At 41.0% G+C, this 19,090-nt stretch overlaps 1 protein-coding gene across 3 annotated transcripts in view; it reads left to right on the top strand.

The window, feature by feature from the left end:
* sh2d3ca (SH2 domain containing 3Ca) overlaps positions 1-16,011 on the top strand; it is a 71,470-nt gene extending 55,459 nt beyond the window's left edge. For 2 of the 3 annotated variants that reach the window (XM_057818856.1, XM_057818855.1), the window contains exons 4-13: positions 1,384-1,661; positions 1,775-1,843; positions 4,574-4,701; positions 4,854-5,226; positions 7,769-7,898; positions 8,044-8,159; positions 11,086-11,257; positions 11,603-11,714; positions 11,820-12,026; positions 14,214-16,011. In XM_057818856.1, coding sequence (XP_057674839.1) covers positions 1,384-1,661; positions 1,775-1,843; positions 4,574-4,701; positions 4,854-5,226; positions 7,769-7,898; positions 8,044-8,159; positions 11,086-11,257; positions 11,603-11,714; positions 11,820-12,026; positions 14,214-14,389 — 1,761 coding nt within the window. In that variant the 3' untranslated portion in view covers positions 14,390-16,011. The remainder of the gene's footprint in view (positions 1-1,383; positions 1,662-1,774; positions 1,844-4,573; positions 4,702-4,853; positions 5,227-7,768; positions 7,899-8,043; positions 8,160-11,085; positions 11,258-11,602; positions 11,715-11,819; positions 12,027-14,213) is intronic. The other variant, XM_057818857.1, reaches the window with a different exon arrangement.
* Positions 16,012-19,090: the final 3,079 nt, after the last annotated feature.

The following is a 19,090-nucleotide window of genomic DNA, read 5'->3' as shown; positions in this document are numbered from 1 at the left end:
TTTTAATAATAACTAACCAAAATCACAAAGTACAAACAAAAGGACTCTGGATCAAAAAGGCAATGTTCAAACCAAAACTTACTTAAACAGAGGGACTGGTACACGAGGGCTTGGACAGGTCTTGACTTTGGCAAAGACATAGACATAGACAATGACGCAACAAGGAGTGAACAGAAAATAGGAGCTTATATGCACACACACGCAGACAAGGGGTAACGAGACAACAAGGAACAGGTGAGCACAGGAGGATAGACTAGGAGAAGGCACATCAGGTGAAATCAATGGGCAATCACAGGGACAAGTCACACTAGGAGAAAACAAACACAAAACCTAACATCCTGTTCTCTAACAAGAAGTTAAATTGTTTGTATTTTGGCCTTCATTGATTCAACCATTGTCACAATCACTGTTGCAATCTGCTGATAATATTTTAAAGGTGCTACAACAAGTGACTTTAAAATCATAGAAGACCATATTTTCCACACAAAGCCATCCAAAAAGGGACACAAATCATGAAATTAGATCCTAATTAGTCTTCCTTTCACCGCTGCCTTTGCCCCGCCCCCGCTCACTTACAAATCTCCACCAAATAGTTGATGTCACACCCAGAATAAGCAGCAGATTTTTGCATTCTGATAGCATAGCTTTAACATACTGTAGGCTTTCGATTCTCTTGTTGCCGTGTGACTGTTCTGTCATCCTTTCAAGATGTACCAGCTAGCACAACACTAGAAAGTCAGACATGATCATCAATTCTGGCTATGATGTCACAACCAGAATTACTGAGAAAAAAAAGTCGGTATTCCCTGGTGCATTGTTTTGGGTGGAATAACTCTGAAATGGTTAAAAAAAAAAAAAAAAAAGCAGCCAGATTTAATTTCCAAATTCGTTTTTTACACGTAAAGTTAGCACTGCCATTTTTATGTTTTGACGTGGTCACCATTTCATAGCACTTTTAACCTCAGTGGGCACTTGATTTTGGGAACATCCTGTATGAAGCGTGCGGGGGCAGTCAGATAAAATACATGCTTTACCTGATTCCCAATTAGTTCGGCAGAGAACAAGAAAGCAGAATGAAAGACACGTGGGAAATGATGTCATTTCACGGATGTAATTGGTCAGAAAATCATTTATATGCAACAAATGATGTATCTTTGTTCACCTGTTATAAAAAGGACAACAACTGAGAGTCTTCAAATGGCAAAATGTGCGGACCAAATTTTGGTTTGATGGTGTGCAGTGATGCTGCAACACAGCTTATTAGAACATTTTGTATTAAAGAGCTGAATATACAGTACATGCAGTGTTTTTATGTTAGCAAGAATGTGCCCATGGAATCAGAGAAGATGTATAATCAGGTTTCTGCCGTATGATCAATACTAGGTTCAATACGTACTGGAGTCGGAGAGCTTCGACTCCGTCCAGGAGCTGGTACGCTACTACGCCAGTCAGCGCAAACCCATCTCGCAATCCAGCGGAGTCCACATCTACTGTCCGGTGAGCCGGACCCTCCCTTTGCGCTACTTGGAGGCCACCTTCGCTCTATCTGGCGGCAAGCACGGCTGCGCCTATTCTCCATCCAATCAGAGGGGAGCGTACATCAAAAGACGGAGCGTTACCATGATGGACGGGCTCACCACAGAGAAGATGATGCCTCACAGGTGAGTTCCAACAAGAATCCTTGCGACAGTGTCATTCCACATCTCCTCATTTCAGCCATCGTTACATTCCTGTAAATGACATTTGAATTGCTTCTTGTTACACACGCAATCAGTGACTCAGACAGCCCCAGTCCAGTTGAGGCACCACCGGAACCACAGCTGCAACCTATGCCCAAATGCAGGTGGTGTGTGGATTATATCTGTGTTTGAGACACAAGTATGTAGAGCTAGTGCACCTCCCTCCAGTCCCCTCACTTGATGAGCACATCCCCACGTCTGAAATTCAGATGAATCACTCATGTTTCAATTTGAAATGTATGTCCGCCAAGACAATATATAAGTTGTAAAAAAGCTTTTTTTATTATTTCATTTATTTTACAGTATGACTGTTTTTGAATGAAGTGATATATAAATTAACGTTCTGTATAACTTAAACAAGCCACTGCAATCACAGATACATGACAAAAGTTTGTTATCGGCCAAATATTTTGTTTTTTCTTGTGATTGGTAAATCACTATTGGATACAATACTACCTCACATAAATTGTTGACCACTAGATCAAAACAAGTGTTGTATTGTTTGACAATTAGCACAAACTTTTAAAGAAAGAAATGTGTTTATTTTTCTATTTGGTATTATATATTGATACACTTAAGTTTGATCTAGATTGTTAGTGAGGTTCACTGTCAAATGTGACAAAAACAAAGAGAGTTACACATGGTGTATTTGAAACAACCACATCATTTTGCTTGCTAGCAAAATGCTAATACAAAACGCCAGAGGATGGTTAGCGAATGACAACAATGTCACAGTGTTACAACTCATTAAACATAACGCTTGAACATAAACAGTGCAGATCCACATTTGAACAAAACTCACGCAAAATTCAACTAAAATGACTGCATCTCACATTCTGTAGTTCCTTATAACCATGCGTCCGGATTATACTGGCCTCTGGTGGGTACAGAGAACTCATCAGAAGGAGCAGCACAACGTAGTAGTTCTGATACATGAACTGTTTTGCTGCATGCTATTATTTTCTGCAATGTTTTTGCAAAGTAGTTCTCTTTGTCTTGGTAAAAAAAATAAAACGAATTACCTCTACAACATTTTTTGCTGATGTTCCAAATATTTGAATTGATTAATGGCATTTCGATTCATTTCAATGAGGAAATATAAGTACCTAATGAAACTTAAGGCACCACTTTATAATGGTACATTTATTATAAATGCGTACCATTGTTTCTATTGTTTCACTTTTTTTTCCCTCCCCAATGAGCACCGACAGTGGTATGAAAAGTGTCTGAACCTTTGGAAATTTCTCACATTTCTGCATAAAATCACCATCAACTGTGATCTGATCAAAACCACACTGATGTAAAAACAGGGTCTGCATTAACTATAACCACCCAAACATTTATAGGTTTTCATATTTTAATCGGGATAGCATGCAAACAATGACAAGAGGGAAAAAATAAATAAGTCAACCCTCTGCCTAAGGAGACTTGGAGTATTGAAACCAATTGTTTTTGTCAAACATTTTAAGTCAGGTGCGTGCCCAATTAGTTATGAGTGGTTTAAAGCTGCCCTGACCACTATAAAAGACACACCTGGCAAAAATTGTCTTGATGGGCAGCATTGTCTGTTGTGCATCATGGCTCGGTCCAAAGAGCTGTTTGAAGACCAGCGATCAAGGATTGCTGAGTTGTATAAGCTGGGAAAGGATACAAAACCATCTCTAAAAGTCTGGACGTTCATCACTCGACAGTCACAAAAGTTGTCTACAAATGGAGCGAGTTTGGCACTGTTGCTTCTCTCCCAAGGAGTGGCTGTCCACCAAAGATGACACCAAGAGTTTAGCGCAGAATACTTAGAGAAGTAAAAAAGAACCCCAATATCTCTCTGCACATATCAACTATATGTAGAACTATGGCCAAGAATGGTGTTCAAGGGAGGACTCCACGGAGGAAGCCATGCTGTCTAAAAAAAAAACATTGTTGCTCCTTTAATGTTCGCAAAAAGGCACTTGGACACTCCACAGATGTTTTGGCAAAATATTTTGTGGACTAATGAAACCAAAGTTGAATTATTTGGGAGAGACACACAATGTCATGTGCAAAGGAAAAAATGGAGCAGCTCACCAAAATCAACACGTCATCCCCTCTGTGAAGCATGGTGGAGGGAGCATCAAGATTTGGGGCTGTTTTGCTACCTCAGGGCCTGGACAACTTGCAGTCATTAATGAAAGAATGAGTTCAAAAGTTTTGCAGGAAAACCTGAGGCCCTCTGTCAGACAGTTGAAGCTGGATGCTGCAACAAGACAATGATCCAAAACACAGAAGTATATCAACTTCAGAATGGTTTCAGAAGAACAAAATACACATTCTGCAGTGGCCAAGTCAAAGTCCAGACTTGAACCCCATTGAGATGCTGTGGCATGACCTAAAGACAGCGATTGATGCCAGACCCGCCAGTCAGGAACCTGACTGAGCTACAGCAGTTTTGTAGAGAAGAATGGGCCAAGATTAGTCCTGATTGATGTGCCAGACTGATCTGCAGCTACAGGAAGCGTCTGGTTGAAGTTATTGCTGCCACAAAATATTAAATGTGACGGTTCACTTACTTATTTTCCCCCCTTCTGTCATTGTTTGCATACTATCGTCATTAAAATATGAAAACCTATAAATGTTGGGGTGGTTTTAGTTAAAACAGACACTGTATTTTCATCTGTGTAATTTTGACAAAGATTGGATCACATTTGACGTTTTTATTTATACAGAAATGTGAGAAATTCCAAAAGGTTCAGATACTTTTTCATGCCCTGTTCTGTCATGTGACACTCCCCCTTGCTCACTCTGACAACATGTAAGTCAATCTGTGATGATATTAAACATTTGCAATTGCGCTTCAGCCCTTCCACCATCCACAACCACAAAGACGCAATGAGGAACTGTGCGATGAGCATGGACCAGATTCAGGAATACCGCTGCCCCTTGTCACCTGTCGGAGAGACACCCATGTCTCCTGCTTACTGTGCAAGTAAGCCCTCCGCGCACAGTCCTTTTATTCTCATACCAGTTAAAAAAAAGAAAGAAATGTGAATTTGTTATTGTACTGCTATTTTTTGTTTTGGAAATTAACATTTTCAAATACTGAACCCACCAATATTGATTGAATTCTCTCTTCTCCAGTCACTAGACAGAGAACCCACTCAGGTGGGCGAGTCCTAGCTGTGGTGCCCCCTTCCCCTGTCACACGACGTTCCAGTGACCCGCAACTCAGCCCCACTTCTGGCAACAACCCCCCGGAACATCCGGCTCACGGTTCTCACTCGGCTCACTCCTCTCCCGCGCATCGCCCGGCTTTCCATTCGCACCCTTCCGAAAATGCGGGCAGCTACTGCGACCTCAGACCTTACCCGGCCGGACCCCCGAAACCTCCCGGCAAGAGCCACGTGGAGCGATTGCGGGCGGAGGAGGGGAGGAACGAGGGTACGAGGGAGGAAGGAGACGGGATGTGCAGCTCTCCACAGGTGGAGACTTCTTCCTTGTTTCGACCATCCAGGTACAAGAAAAACTCACCTTTTCAATTCAGACCTTACCGTGAACAATATTGACAATATACACATGCCACAACATTGCACATGATTGGAAAGATCAAGGGCCTTTTAAAACTGGCACAGCAGTATAGCGGTGTCCGTGGAGTCAAGATTAGCTAGCCTTTTGTGTTGTGCATCACAAGGTGAGTTGTCTTACTACGCAGGCTGTATTTTACCACAATGCCTCAAGACGACATGCCTGATAAAGCTTGTAAGAAGGTGCTTCTCAGATTTAGCAATGGCTATAAAAGAGAGCAAGAGAGTCCACTATCTTTGCCCTCCTGAAGTTAACGTGGCATATGGAAGGCATTATTAATACATCACACACAGTACTAACAAGCGGCATGTTTGAGGCAATAAAACCACATACTTTAATTCCACCGGAGCGTATTCTGCATTGCTGTTTTGGCAGGCACGTAGACTTCATAATGTATCGACAGGACAAATAAATAGGGGGCCTGCATTGTTGATCGAGTGGAATCACAGACGAAGAGCTTTTTTTGTTGAAAATTCTTATGTATGAATCCCTGAATTCTTTATGGATATGGACGTAAAACAGTCTCGATTCTTGGTTAAAAGCAAAAAAAAAACCATGCAGTTAGCATTTATTTTACGTAAATATGTCGAAGTACAATGCTAGTCTGTTAGTAAATGTAGCTAGTGGCCGCATGATGTGTCATGTCATTTTATTTCCTGTTTTATTTTGAAGGCTTCATCCTCTTCGTGTCTGTTTACTTGCCCCTCCTCTTGTCACCTAATCAGCCATTGTTTCCACTTGTTACCCATTACCTCATGTGTATATATTACTTTAGTTTCCCTTGTCTTGTGCAGAAGTGTCTTACTAACCATGTTGGTCATGTCAGCCTTGTTTTATAGCAATCATAGTTGTCTAGTTGCCTGGTATACCAGACTCACCGCTGTTCCAGCGATTGAATCTGGCGACCGTCCGGCAGATCAAATTCTGAGGGCGGAGCAAGCCACCGCAAACAGACAGCAGAGTGGACCATTCAGCGACGGGCAGACGTGACGTTGTTAAAGCGACAAGTAATTAGCGTGAGCGGAGAATGGAGACGTTTATTCAACATGGCTAGCGCGAGCCATGTTGACTGTTGTCAATGACTCGTGTCAATGTGTTTTTGGTCATTTAAAACTGGTTTTACCGCGGAATGGAACGTATTCTCGGCTCTCCTGTTCACCATCTGTGTTGTTTTAGAGACGACTTTCGGTGACGTTACTTGTTAAGAGCACGTCACGCAAATAAACGAATCTGATAGGACGGTTGATTTTGTGCTTGTTCGAGAGGCCGTTAATGGGCTGGGTCCCAGACTATTACTCACAGTGTTTGAAAAATACAGGGAGAATAGTCTGGCGGTGCCAGGCAAGTTGTCTAGATTTTATCCTCCATTTGGAGTGCTTTGTGTTTGTACTTTTGATCCTAGTTATCTTGGCTTTTTACTCCGTTTGGAGCATTTTATGTTTGTACTTTCCCTCCGTTTGGAGTGCTTTGTGTTTGAACTTTTGATCGTAGTTGTCCTGACTTATTCCTCCGTTTGGAGCGCTTTATGTCTGTACTTTTCCCATCCCGCATGCCAGCGGAAGAACCTTTGTTTTCTTAAATAAACTTTGTTGCCAGAACTCCGCAGCTGAGTCCGCCTCGTTACCTCAGCCCGACATGATGTAAACAGAGCTTTTACGGTGAACATTCTTGTGAATAAATGCTTAAATCCCCAAATTCTTTATAGATATGCACGTAAAACAGTCTCGATTCTTGGTTAAAAGCAAAAAAAAAACAACAACAACAAAAAAACAAGCAGTTAGCATTTATTTTATGGAAATATTGTCAAGTATGATGCCAATGCAGTAGCGGCTAATTTCTCCCATTGATTTTTTTTTTACGTTTCAAAATGCATGCATGGTACAGAAAATATGATAATTACCTTGAATCATCGAACAAATCACTCCTAAGACAATCCTTCCTGTTTGTATGTGGTACAGCTTTCGTACTTTTTCAACATAAATCCGGCGTTAGATCGCTGCGTGCATGTTTGTGAATAGCTCCTCTTGATGTGGGCAGCACCCTACTTGAAGGCGAGGTGCAGTGCAAGACTGATCTGATCCGTCAATACATTATGAAGTCTATGGTGGGCAACAGGCATTACAATTTGGGGGGGGGGTAAGACCTGTCAGTAATACGTTTACGACACTTTCTGTTGTTTATGGAAGGAAATAGGAACTGGGAGAGAATAACTGACAGGTCTAAGCTATTTTTTTTCTGTGTAATTAACATATAATAACAGTGCTTATTTAATAATTGTGATTGTAAATGTGTATAAAAATCTTTAACATGTCCATGCAATATACAAAATGACATTAGGTAAAATATTTATGTGCATTGATGTCATTCTAAAAATACTTTCATACCTTTGTTATGATTATTATTGTATGAATTGCATTATGCTAAATTATGCATTGAAGTTGTAGTTTATTAATGGAAAGTTTCTTGTTCAGGTTCGAGTCTTGCATCATGGCCGCCGACAATAAACCTCTGGAGATGTCCGTGCTGAAAAGAGTGAAAGAGCTGCTGGCTGAAGTGGATGCAAGGACGACAGCTAAACACATCACCTTGGTGGACTGTACGGTACAAAAATGAACACTCACCCTATATATATATATATATATATTTACCCAAGTGGGAAGACGTAGCGTTCAAAATGTACAGATGGGTATTTTCCATTCATGTGAAACGATGCACAATAGACAATTCTCCTCTTTTTTGGGGCCAGATTGCAAGAATACTGGGTGTCAACCCGGAGATGCAAAGGATTATGGGAGTGTCCTCAGGCTTGGAGTTACTCACGCTACCTCATGGACACCAGCTGAGACTTGACCTACTGGAGAGGTACACTGTCTTCTACTTCAATGAATCTGCCCTTCATTCGTCAGAAATGCAGGTCACGCACGCGTTCCAAAACATTGTTCAGTATCCGTCACAGATGGCGTAGTGGTACATTTGCCTGATTTTGGCGAAGGCGGAACGGGATGAGATTTATTTCCGACTCGGTGGCAGTGTCCCGTTAAGTCATCTGGGATAGGCTCCAGTGCCAACGCAACCTTGATGAGAATAAGCGGGTGATGGATGTTAAGTATTCATCCAAATTTAGCAGAAAACTTTGAATTTTGTTGTTTATGTGCTTTATATCACAGATATCACTTTATTTCATATTTCACGCGTTATTTTATGCTCCTGAATGAAATGGACCGCTTGGATGTGTGTGGAAGCAATCGTTTTATTTATTCCATTTTTGAATCCCGCACCATGAAAATGAGTGACTTCTGGCTTCAGTCTCAAGTTGAGGACGAATGCGAATGTGACGTCACCCGGGTTAGCATCTCACATTACAGCATTGCTTTATAGCATGCAGATGGACTGCGGATTCAGCTGATTTTGCGGATCAATTCGTTTATTATTCGCATCACGCCAGCAAAACGGCTGCAGGGTTTTGTAGCCGCACCAGGGAGAGGCGTGTGAGCCTTTTTGAGTTTCAAAAAGTTCATGTTCAGCCAAAACAAGTGTGCGACAACTGTGGGACCATTGGACTTACGAGGAAGTGAGTAAACATCGTGTTTTGTACTATATCAAATACTCGGATCATAGAACACGTTCTAATACGGAGGTGGCTTGCGTTTTGTGGCTAACAATGCTCATTGTCCACCAAGAATGCCACTCGGACGACGACTGGCGGCTTGTAGCAAACACCCCCTTGGTCCTTCGCGTGCCCGCTGGAAGAGCACTATACTCGGCTTATTGCCCTCTTCGTGTGCCTGGTGTTCTGTCAAATTTTCCATCCCATCAGAAATTGCGACTATGTGTAAAAATGGCCGTGAATACAGCGATTACAAAGTAAACACTACAAACTTTCTTTAAATAAAGGAATATTTGCTTATGTTTGACCTTGGACGGACATGTAGAAAAGTTTTCAACTGCACGCCACTTTCTCACTGTTTACGTCTTTGCCGTGTAGTTAAGGATTCATTTACGCCATATTCGTGTTGACCATGTGGCAGCTACGCGCTCCTCCGACGTCGGCCGGTTTGTCTGGCGGTCATTCTCTAGCTGCTTGCCCGCAAACGAGTTCTCCAGCCCGCAGCAGGGGAACAACGAGCTGTCACTTGCTCATTGCCGGGCGGGTTGCCGATCGGCAAAGACAATTGACAACACCGCCGCAGTGTGACATGATCCTGGCTAGTTTTCGCTTCTAAAAGCAAAAATAAGACTTTGAGACGTCACTCAGTTCGGGTTAGCATGTCAGCTAGGTGTCACGCCTCCTGGTTTGTTAACATTTTCAGAAGCCGGGGCAGGGAAATGACAAAAGCAGGACTAACTCCAGTGGCATAAAATATTGTGGGCAGTGCAAGAGGTTGACAGTTTTGACGATTATGGAATAATTTTGCCATGTCGTACTGAATAAATGCATTTTTAATATTTCATATTCCATTTAGCACAAGACTGTTATTTGTCCAGAACATACCATTTATTTAGCAATTGGGGAAAAAAATACTTAGATCAAAAGAATATCCTGTAAAAATATTGGAGTAGAGAGATTGAAACAATGATGACATTTTGCTGCACTGTGTCGCATTTTCCTCGTTCTGAATCGTCCCTCTCAATGGGCTGAATTCTAAATTGGCTAAAATCGTGACCCTGCCGATGTGATCCTCCAGCTGGGGACGCTAGAGCGCTGTAATGACAGGCGTGGCTAAACGGCAGATTAAAAGACACATTTCTAGTCATCTGGCTTTGCCAAATTGTTTGTATATAGTCGAAACGTCTCAAAATATGATCCTAATTCACATAATAATTCTATTTAAGACTCTTTTTTTTTTTTTTTTTTTTTTTTTTTTTCATCCTGTCATACGCACTTTAAGTGTCAGGGGAAATGTTTTGCAGAAACTTTGTTGCCATTAAAATTCAAACTACTTACAATGAGGTCCCTTTTCCTCGGTTTGAAATTCAAGCACCCGTTAAAGGGACCAACAACTTTTCATATAAATGACTTACATCTGAAAGACATTTGCTCAAATTATTCACTCATTTCTTAGACCTCTGCTAGTGGAGAAAATGAGGATTGAACACAAAATACCACTTAAGAGTGCAGCCATTTTGCGATGTCAATTATACCCATTACCCCGCATTGATGTCACGATGGCAATCTAAAATGCTCACATTTGATTGTCTCAAATAATTGCAGCATTGATAACATTTTTGCACAAACCTCAGTTCAGCATGGACCGATGCTTGTGGATTTTTCATTCTACCAAAGAAAATAGTGTGCGGGCATTATTAGTGTTTCTATTATGATCCGTGAAAAATATGACTTCTTCAGTTCTTGGTTATAGTTGCGAAGACCCTCTTTATAGATGTTATAATATGCCTGGACTTTGCTTTTTCACCATCTGCACTCTGGCTTTTGCATACTATTTATGTGCTTTTGCTCGTCTGGCATTTCTCCAAGGTGGCTTTTTCCTTTCTGACACAATTTTTGTCTTATTCGGAGGAATAGTGTCAAGAACGGACATTGGAACGGAAACTATTAACGAGTTCGTCAACTGGAGTCGAGGGCAGGATGCATAGCCCTGAGTGAATAATGCACTGGTGCTATCATTGATATAATGCTTCCTAATACACTAAAGTAATGATCAGAAAGAGCAACATCATTCACTTTCCCCTCAATGTGTCGTCTGTTTTGTGTTGGAATAGGCCAAAGTTCTTGAGCACATCCGTGTTGTGAAGAAGTATTTAACGCCGGTGCCTGTTTTCTGCTCAGGTTCTACACCATGTCCATTATGATGGCCGTGGACCTGCTGGGCTGCACTGGGAACACCGAGGAGCGGGCGGCCCTGCTTCATAAGACCATCCAGTTGGCGGCTGAGCTGAAGAGCAATCTGGGTAACATGTTTGGCTTCGCTGCAGTGATGAGGGCCTTGGAGCTGCCACAGGTAAGATGATAACATAGTTGCCGCATTAATTGTTGTACAGTACACATGCTGACCAAGGATGCAAGGATGAGTTCCGGCATGAAATTCTAGACACTTTCACCCCTGACTATAATGCATGTTTATATGATGGCATTGTTATTTTTGCTTGTTAGCAAAATTTAAAAAAAAAATTTTTTTTTTAAAACATTAAAAAAAGAAAAAGAAAAAAAAAACTCTTGGATTTTTTTTTATTCAGAGCATTAAATGTATTGAATGTAATCGAAAATCGTGTTCCTCGTATCGGAAATCGTACCGCACCGTGATTTAACTGTATCGTTGCATCCCTAATTCTGACGCGTTATTCAGATCTCCCGCCTGGAACAGACGTGGGTGACGTTACGCCAGAGACATACGGAAGGTGCCATTCTCTATGAGAAGAAGCTCAAACCATTCCTGAAAAATTTGAACGATGGCAAAGGTAAGTGGTTCTGCAACTACTCTCCATTTAACCAGTTTACATCACATACATACCACCAGAGGGAGCCCGTGTATAATCTTCACTGGCGTTTTTGTTCCATTCCAGAGTCTAATGTAGTGTCAAGTACCACTTTCCCACACATCATCCCCGTCTTGTCTTTGCTGGAACGAGGCCTGGCCCTCGGGGAGGTCCTGGAGCCATGGGAGAGTGCGGAGGTAGGCGTCGACGTGGTCATGCACCACCTGGAGGCGGCTCGAACCGTGGCACACCACGGGGGCGTGTACAGGACCAACGTGGAGAGCAAATTGCAGGGTATGGACTCACGCTGACAGCTGTATTGAACTTTGTTTGGACTCACAGCCTGTTGTGCCCTTCTAGGCTTCACGGCGTTTATTTGTTGCCGTGATTAGGAATTGATTGTTCGCCGCATTGATCACTAGGCCATTAAACCTGTTAACCCTGGTTAATCAGCGTGCCTAATTAGATTGAGAATAAGTAGGATAGCTCTTGAATTTTATTTCATTTTCTTGCGCTTGTACTCCTTATTTCAAGGCATTTTCTGATTAATATACCATCATCCCTCGCATTTATGTGCACCGTTATGGATGTAATTATAGAATCCATCAATGCGATACAAAAATGTAATATATCAGCATGCAGTTGAGCCACGTACATCTTCTGGGGCAGTTTGGAATCAATAATTATATAACAACTAAAAAATAAAAATGAATTCTACTCAGCAAAGATGCTGAATAATAAATGTATGTAAATTTGTATAGATCCATACAGACTGCTGTGAATGAATTCATACAATTTAACGGAACATTCAGTGGTATGAAAAAGTATCTGAAGCTTTTGGAATTTCTCACATTTCTGCATATAATAACCATCAAATGTGATCTGATCTTTGTCAAATTCACACAGATGTAAAAACAGTGTCTGCTTTAACTAAAACCATTCAAATATTTATTGGTTTTCATATTTTAATGAGGATAGCATGTAAACAATGGCAAAAAGGGGGTCAAGTAAGTGACCCCTCTGCCTAAAGAGACTTAAAGAGCAATTGAAACCAATTTTTACCTAACAACTTAAGTCACGTGTATCACTGATGAGTGGTTTAAAGCTGCCCTGCCCACCCACTATAAAGCACACACCTGGTAAGAATTGTTTTGATGACAAGCATTGTCTGATGTGCATCACGGCTTGGTCAAAAGAACTGTCTGAAGACCTGCGATCGAGGATTGTTGATTTGTATAAAGCTGGCAAAGGATACAAAACCATCTCGAAAAGTCTGGATGTTCATCCATCGACAGTCAGAGAAGTTGTCAACAGATAGAGAGAGTTTGGCATTGCTGCTTCTCTCCCAAGGAGTAGCCATCCACCAAAGATGACACCAAGAGTTCAGCGCAGAATACTCAGAGAGGTAAAAAAAAAAAAAAAAAAACCTAAAGTGTCTGCTAATGACGTACGGAAACCACTGGCACAGTCCAATATCTCAAGAATGGTGTTCGGGGAGGACTACACGGAGGAGCCAATGCTGCCTAAAAAAAAAAAAAATCATTGTTGCTCCTTTAATGTTTGCAAAAGGGCACTTGGACAGGCCACAGAGGTTTTGGCAAAATATTTTGTGGACTGATGAAACCAAAGTTGAATTGTTTGGGAGGAACACACAACGTCGTGTGGGGGGCGGGGGAATGGAAAAGCCCACCAATATCATCACCTCATCTCCACCGTGAAGCATGTTGGAGAGAGAGCATCATGATTTGCGGCTCTTTTGCTACCTCAGGGCCTGGAGAACTTGCAATCATTAATGGAAGAATGAATTCAAAAGTTTTGCAGGAAAACCTGAGGCCGTCTGTCAGCCAGTTGAAGCTAAAAAGAGGATGGATGCTGCAACAAGAAAATGATCCAAAACACAGAAGTAAATCCACTTCAGAAGGGTTTCAAAAAAACAAAATACACGTTCTGGAGAGGGCAAGTCAAAGTCCAGACTTGAACCCCATTGAGATGCTGTGGCATGACCAAAAGACGGCGATTCATGCCAGACATCCCAGGAATCTGACTGAACAACAGCAGTTTTGTAGAGAAGAATGTGCCAAGATTAGTCCTGATCGATGTGCCAGACCGATCTGCAGCTATAGGAAGCATCTGGTTGAAGTTATTGCTGCCACAATATATTAAATGTGATGGTTCATTTACGTATTTTTTCCCCATTCTGGCTACCGCAAAACCTATAAATATTTGAGTGGTGTTAGTTAAAGCAGACAGTTTTTTCATCTGTGTGCTTTTCAGAAAGATCACGTTTGATGGTGATTCTATGTGGAAATGTGAGAAATTCCAAAAGGTTCAGATACTTTTTCATACCACTGCATTTTGGAATTCAAAATTTTGCCCAAAGATGGTTAGCATTGTGCTACATTTACAGCGTTTTCATTATTAGGTCGCTATGAACTGCGATGGTAATCTACCCTAACCGCTCCTCTCTTCATCTCCGCACAGGGTTCCGGGCGCAAGCCGACATCCAGGAAATCTTCCAGACGGAGTTCCAGATGCGTCTGCTGTGGGGCAGCCGCGGCTCTGAGGGCAGCCAGCCAGAGCGCTACGAGAAGTTCGACAAGGTCCTCACCGCCCTCTCGCACAAGCTCGAGCCACCGGTGCGCCACAGCGAGCTATAGCGACGACAGTCACGTCAAAGACATTTTGCATCTGCACTTACCGCTCCCGAGTGAGTGGTCTTGTCTTGCATGGCCAAAAAAGAGGGACACGGAGTTGTGCGGGTGAACCACCGTGAGTGGAAAGGCAGCTAATAGTACGGCGGGATGTCACTTGCTACACAACGTGACCTCAATGATCCCTAAAAAAGAAGTGACCAGATGACTACAGTGTCGCCTGAGGCTCGAGCTGCAATTTGACTTTGCTCCACTCATACACAGATGCTTCCCTGATGTCTCACACTGTCGTAGAAATGACTGCAAACATCCTAATTAGATCATAATGTACATGTCTGTGTGTGTGAGTGTGAAGATCATGTGAACATTCCTCTATTTCTTATTTATTTTGTAAAGGATTTCCATCCATTCAGGGCATTCAGCTTCTCAAACTTCATGGCAGCCAGGTAGGAAGGAAGCTCATTCAAGATGGAGCAATCCCGTAAAGTAGGTTTCGGTCACTTATTAATTTATTCATCCCAAATGAAGACGTAAAAGTGAAGGCTCTGAGGATTATTCCAAACAAGCTCGGGGCTGTGCACGAAATATTGCTAAAAGCAGTGTGAAGTGAGGCAAGGTTGCTTTAAACCCACCATGTGATGTGCTGTACGATTGATTTACAACATAGTTTCATGGGAACACCAAAGATTTGGTAAATGAACGATTATTTATTATTTTATTTCTTCACAGATTGGGAGGTTATTACTGTATGTTCTGAGCTCTTTTGTCAATGCCATTTTTTGTACGTGAGAAATGGGAAAATTGACACTGCCTTCAATAGTCCTTTTCATTTTGCCCAAACAAGAAAAAGGATTAAATAATGGATTGTAATGCCCATCGTTAAAAAAAGGATGACAATTTCTTATGTCGTTGTTCCAAATTGTTTCAAATTAACTTTCTGGAAAAAAATCCCAAGGGTGGACAACCATTTCTGCTGAAAGACGCAATTTGAACCTACTTACTACAAAAAAAAATCCACTGCCAGCAACTAAATTGAAGGGAAAATGGAAGTAATCATGCATAAAGATTGTTTATTTTTATACCCTTTATGCTAAGGGTTACACTACTATTGTTTCGCAGGAAAAAACCAAAGTGTGTTTTCTAGGGATACAGAGCTGTACAGGCCAGGCAAAAAAAAAAAACAAAGACATCCCTTCTTCACCCGGTAGGGGGCATCCTTCATTTACACAAGCTCATCAGTCCTAATACAACCTACGGTACTGTGTATGTTTGAAGCCTACTGGTTTAGGTCTGTCATCTACTCACTGATAATGGAAGATGTTTCTGTTCATTCTTGTTTTGGATTGTTAACATGACACTCTGAGGACAGGGTGGAAGGCAAATGGACAAGATGAAGATTTTTGTTGTATTTGCGTTGTTTTTTTTCTACATAATGTAAATAGTAATTCACTCTTTTTCCAGTAAAATGATTGCTTGTGTCACAAACACTGCCTTTGATTTCAATTCAATCGACAGACAAGAATAACTTTGACACGAAAACAATTTGAACACTCCTCCCCCCTATCCAAAGACTTTCCCCAATCAAGATGACAACAAGAGTAGGAGCCCCACCAATTACAACAGTTTGATATTAGCGCTGGTACTGATCAACATGCTGTTGACTTTCTCAAAGCAAAAGTTTTTTTCTTAATTCAAACTCATAATATGAGAATAGCGTACCGCACAAATGCTTTTTTTAGACCGTGACGCAGCCATCATAACGCGGAAGCGGGTCGTTATAAACTCCCTCGCATACAATCCATGCTGTTTCTGCTTGTTTTCTCTGGTAATCTTTCAAAAAGGAACATGCCGATCGAACACTACTGCTATGGAACTTGTAGAAACGATTCTAGACATGACCACATATGAAGGATGTTTTCTTAAGACGTTTGCCGAAACCAAAAACTTGGAGGAAAAAATGTGAAGAATGTATCAACTTGCGCGGATTTCCAAAAGACCTGTTTAACACCTGTTGGGTGAAGCCATTCACATTTCATACGCAGTAAACATTTTGTTGGGGGCCATGGTCCTACAGTGGACAAAGAGGCAAGCCATTTTGATATTTTGACTTATTTTCTAGCGTGGAGTTTTGCCGTGCTGCTTCTGTCTGACAATGAATGACCTGAAAAAAATTCAAATGTTATCTGACTGCCACGGTTACCTTGTCTGTTGAAAAAAAAAAAAAAAAGAACTTTAGTAAGGGGGAAGCGTATATAAATGATAGAATCAAGATTTGTTTTTAATGAAAAAATTTAAAGTGTTCGTTGGCTGTCACCGAGTAGCATTTGTGATCACTACACAAAAATAGCATTGTAAATTGCCCCCAAAACTGTCAGAGATGTAAGACAACCAGAGGATATAAGCAAGACAGGGCATATGGTGGTAAAGGATAGATTGTTGAAACAGGAGAATGTCATTATCAGTGGCGTAAGGCAATGCACACAAGAAAAAAGTGTCGATATCAAAGCCACCTCTGGATCGGGTTGGCTCTTGTTCAGCCCTCGACACTCAAGTCATCTCTTTAACTGAACATTTGTATGTTCTTCCATTGTTCTTGTATTTTCTACCATTGAATTTGGCACCAGGGACATCATTTTCAGACAGAATTGGTAGGTTTAGCTCAGTAAACATCTCCTTCGTACACTATCTCCATGCATTTACTATAAGGGACAAAAAGGGAGGTTGACCCGCCTAGCCACAATTGCTAACGTCATGAATATTCATTAGCAAAAGTGACTTGTTGCTTGCGGTACGCCACGGGCTCCCATCTATCTAATGACAGTAAGTGATAACATCTATACTGGCACCTATGATGTAGAAGCAAAAAAGACAAAAGCGAGCACAATAGAATGAAACGGGCCGCCGCGTCATCTGCCACAAAAGGAAACTCCTCATCAGCTCCGCTCTTTGTCTCCGCTGCCCATACAGTTCCATAGGCGTAACGTGTTATGGATGTAATCTCTAAGAGGATTCTCCCTGCCCGATAACTTTCATCTCTTTATATTCCTTATTGAAACAGACAGAAGAACTCACAGACCTGCCACCCAGCATGCCGGTTGGATCACCACCCAACCAGCCGCCATCCCATAACCCCCCTTCCTTTCCTTCACATCTCGTCCTTGCCCCCCTTTTATTGCATTGCAAATGCATCGTTTTGGTCATTGTCACTTGATCATATGTGACCTGAGCAGCACGGATTTTGGACGTCTGGTGTCCAGCATCATCATTTTCCTTTTGGGGCTTTCACTGGATCAAGTTTTTTGAGAACTGGGCATAGGGAGCCATAGAGTTTGACTCTTGGTGCAAGGGGGGCACAAGCCGCACAACATGTTGATGACCCTGAAATACAGTGTCAGCAATAAAATTAACTTAGAAGAATATTTATGATAGTAAGTTGACAATGAGTGTTTTTTGTTTCCCATCATTCTTGAAGGGAATTCTAAATCAGGCTGCATAGGCAATTCTTTTCGCCAAGATCGTCATCCATTGAGTATTGTACGCCCGCCGGTGTTGTGCTAATGTAGTTACCCCAGTCAAAAATTGTATCCCCTGGGCGAAGCCATGTAGAGGTAGATTTGTGTCTTTATTATTCAAAGTCACACATAAAAAGTCACTTCATTAAAAAAAAAAAAAATCTGTTTGAATACAAAAATAAATTTGGAGCTCAAAAAAATTTCATAAAAAATGCATGTAAAAGCTATTTTTCTTTGATTTTTTTTTCTTTCTTTTCTGATTGAAGCAACTTTTTTGATTAAAATAATGGTGATTTGTGTTTGGGCCAAATTTAGGTTAGGACATTTTTGTCTTATTATTCAATCAAAAATAAGTTGCTTCAAAAAAATATTTTCAAAAACAAAAATCACCTAAATCAACAAAGAAAAACCAATTATGGAAAAAGTTTTTGAATGTGAAAAAATATTTGAGATTGAAATATTTGCATTTGAACACTTCAAATTCAAGTTTTCATTGATCGAAGCAATCCTTTTTGTGTTTGGGCCATATTATGGGTAGGACTTTTGTGTCTAAATCATTCAATCCCCAAAAAAGTTGCTTCAATCAAAAAAAAAAAATATTTTCAATCAAAGAAAAAAATCATTTGAAAAATAAATTGCCCTCCCCTATCTTTTTTAAAATTATATGCAAAGCAAATGACCGTCTAAGTTGCTAGTCACATGATCTGTTCGAAAATGAATTTTGACCCATTATAAAAATATATATTTTTTGTTAATTTCACTTTGCACTTTTATTGCTTTACAACTTTTATATACATAGGAAAGTCAATTACATGCAATGACACTTTTCGGCCACCGGGGGGGGCTTGCCCCCCCTTAAAATCCGCTTATGTAGGGAGCCAAACTGGTTAGGACATACTAAAGTGATTTGTGGCCTTTCTTAATAGTTCTCCTCAGGGTTTTGGGACAACATAGCATGCTGTAGTTAGCCCTCAGGTTGAATACTGGCCACCCATGGACGATATGATGGACAAAAAGATCCTAATTCATTTTTGTTATATTTGGCTACTTTCTAGGAGACATACATACAGTAAATGGTTATTTTTGCACTGATAATAAATTGTATTTATGAACGGACTCCTAATGTAAATTACATTTGGTTCACAGTTAACTGAGAAAAGTTTCTCACAAGAGCAACATGAAAGTGGTGGCATTC

The sequence above is a fragment of the Corythoichthys intestinalis genome, chromosome 17 (genome assembly GCF_030265065.1).
Source record: "Corythoichthys intestinalis isolate RoL2023-P3 chromosome 17, ASM3026506v1, whole genome shotgun sequence".
In the NCBI taxonomy this organism is placed as follows: domain Eukaryota; kingdom Metazoa; phylum Chordata; class Actinopteri; order Syngnathiformes; family Syngnathidae; genus Corythoichthys; species Corythoichthys intestinalis.
The sequence above is the reverse complement of the archived record's forward strand: the minus strand, read 5'-3'. Positions and strand labels throughout refer to the sequence as shown.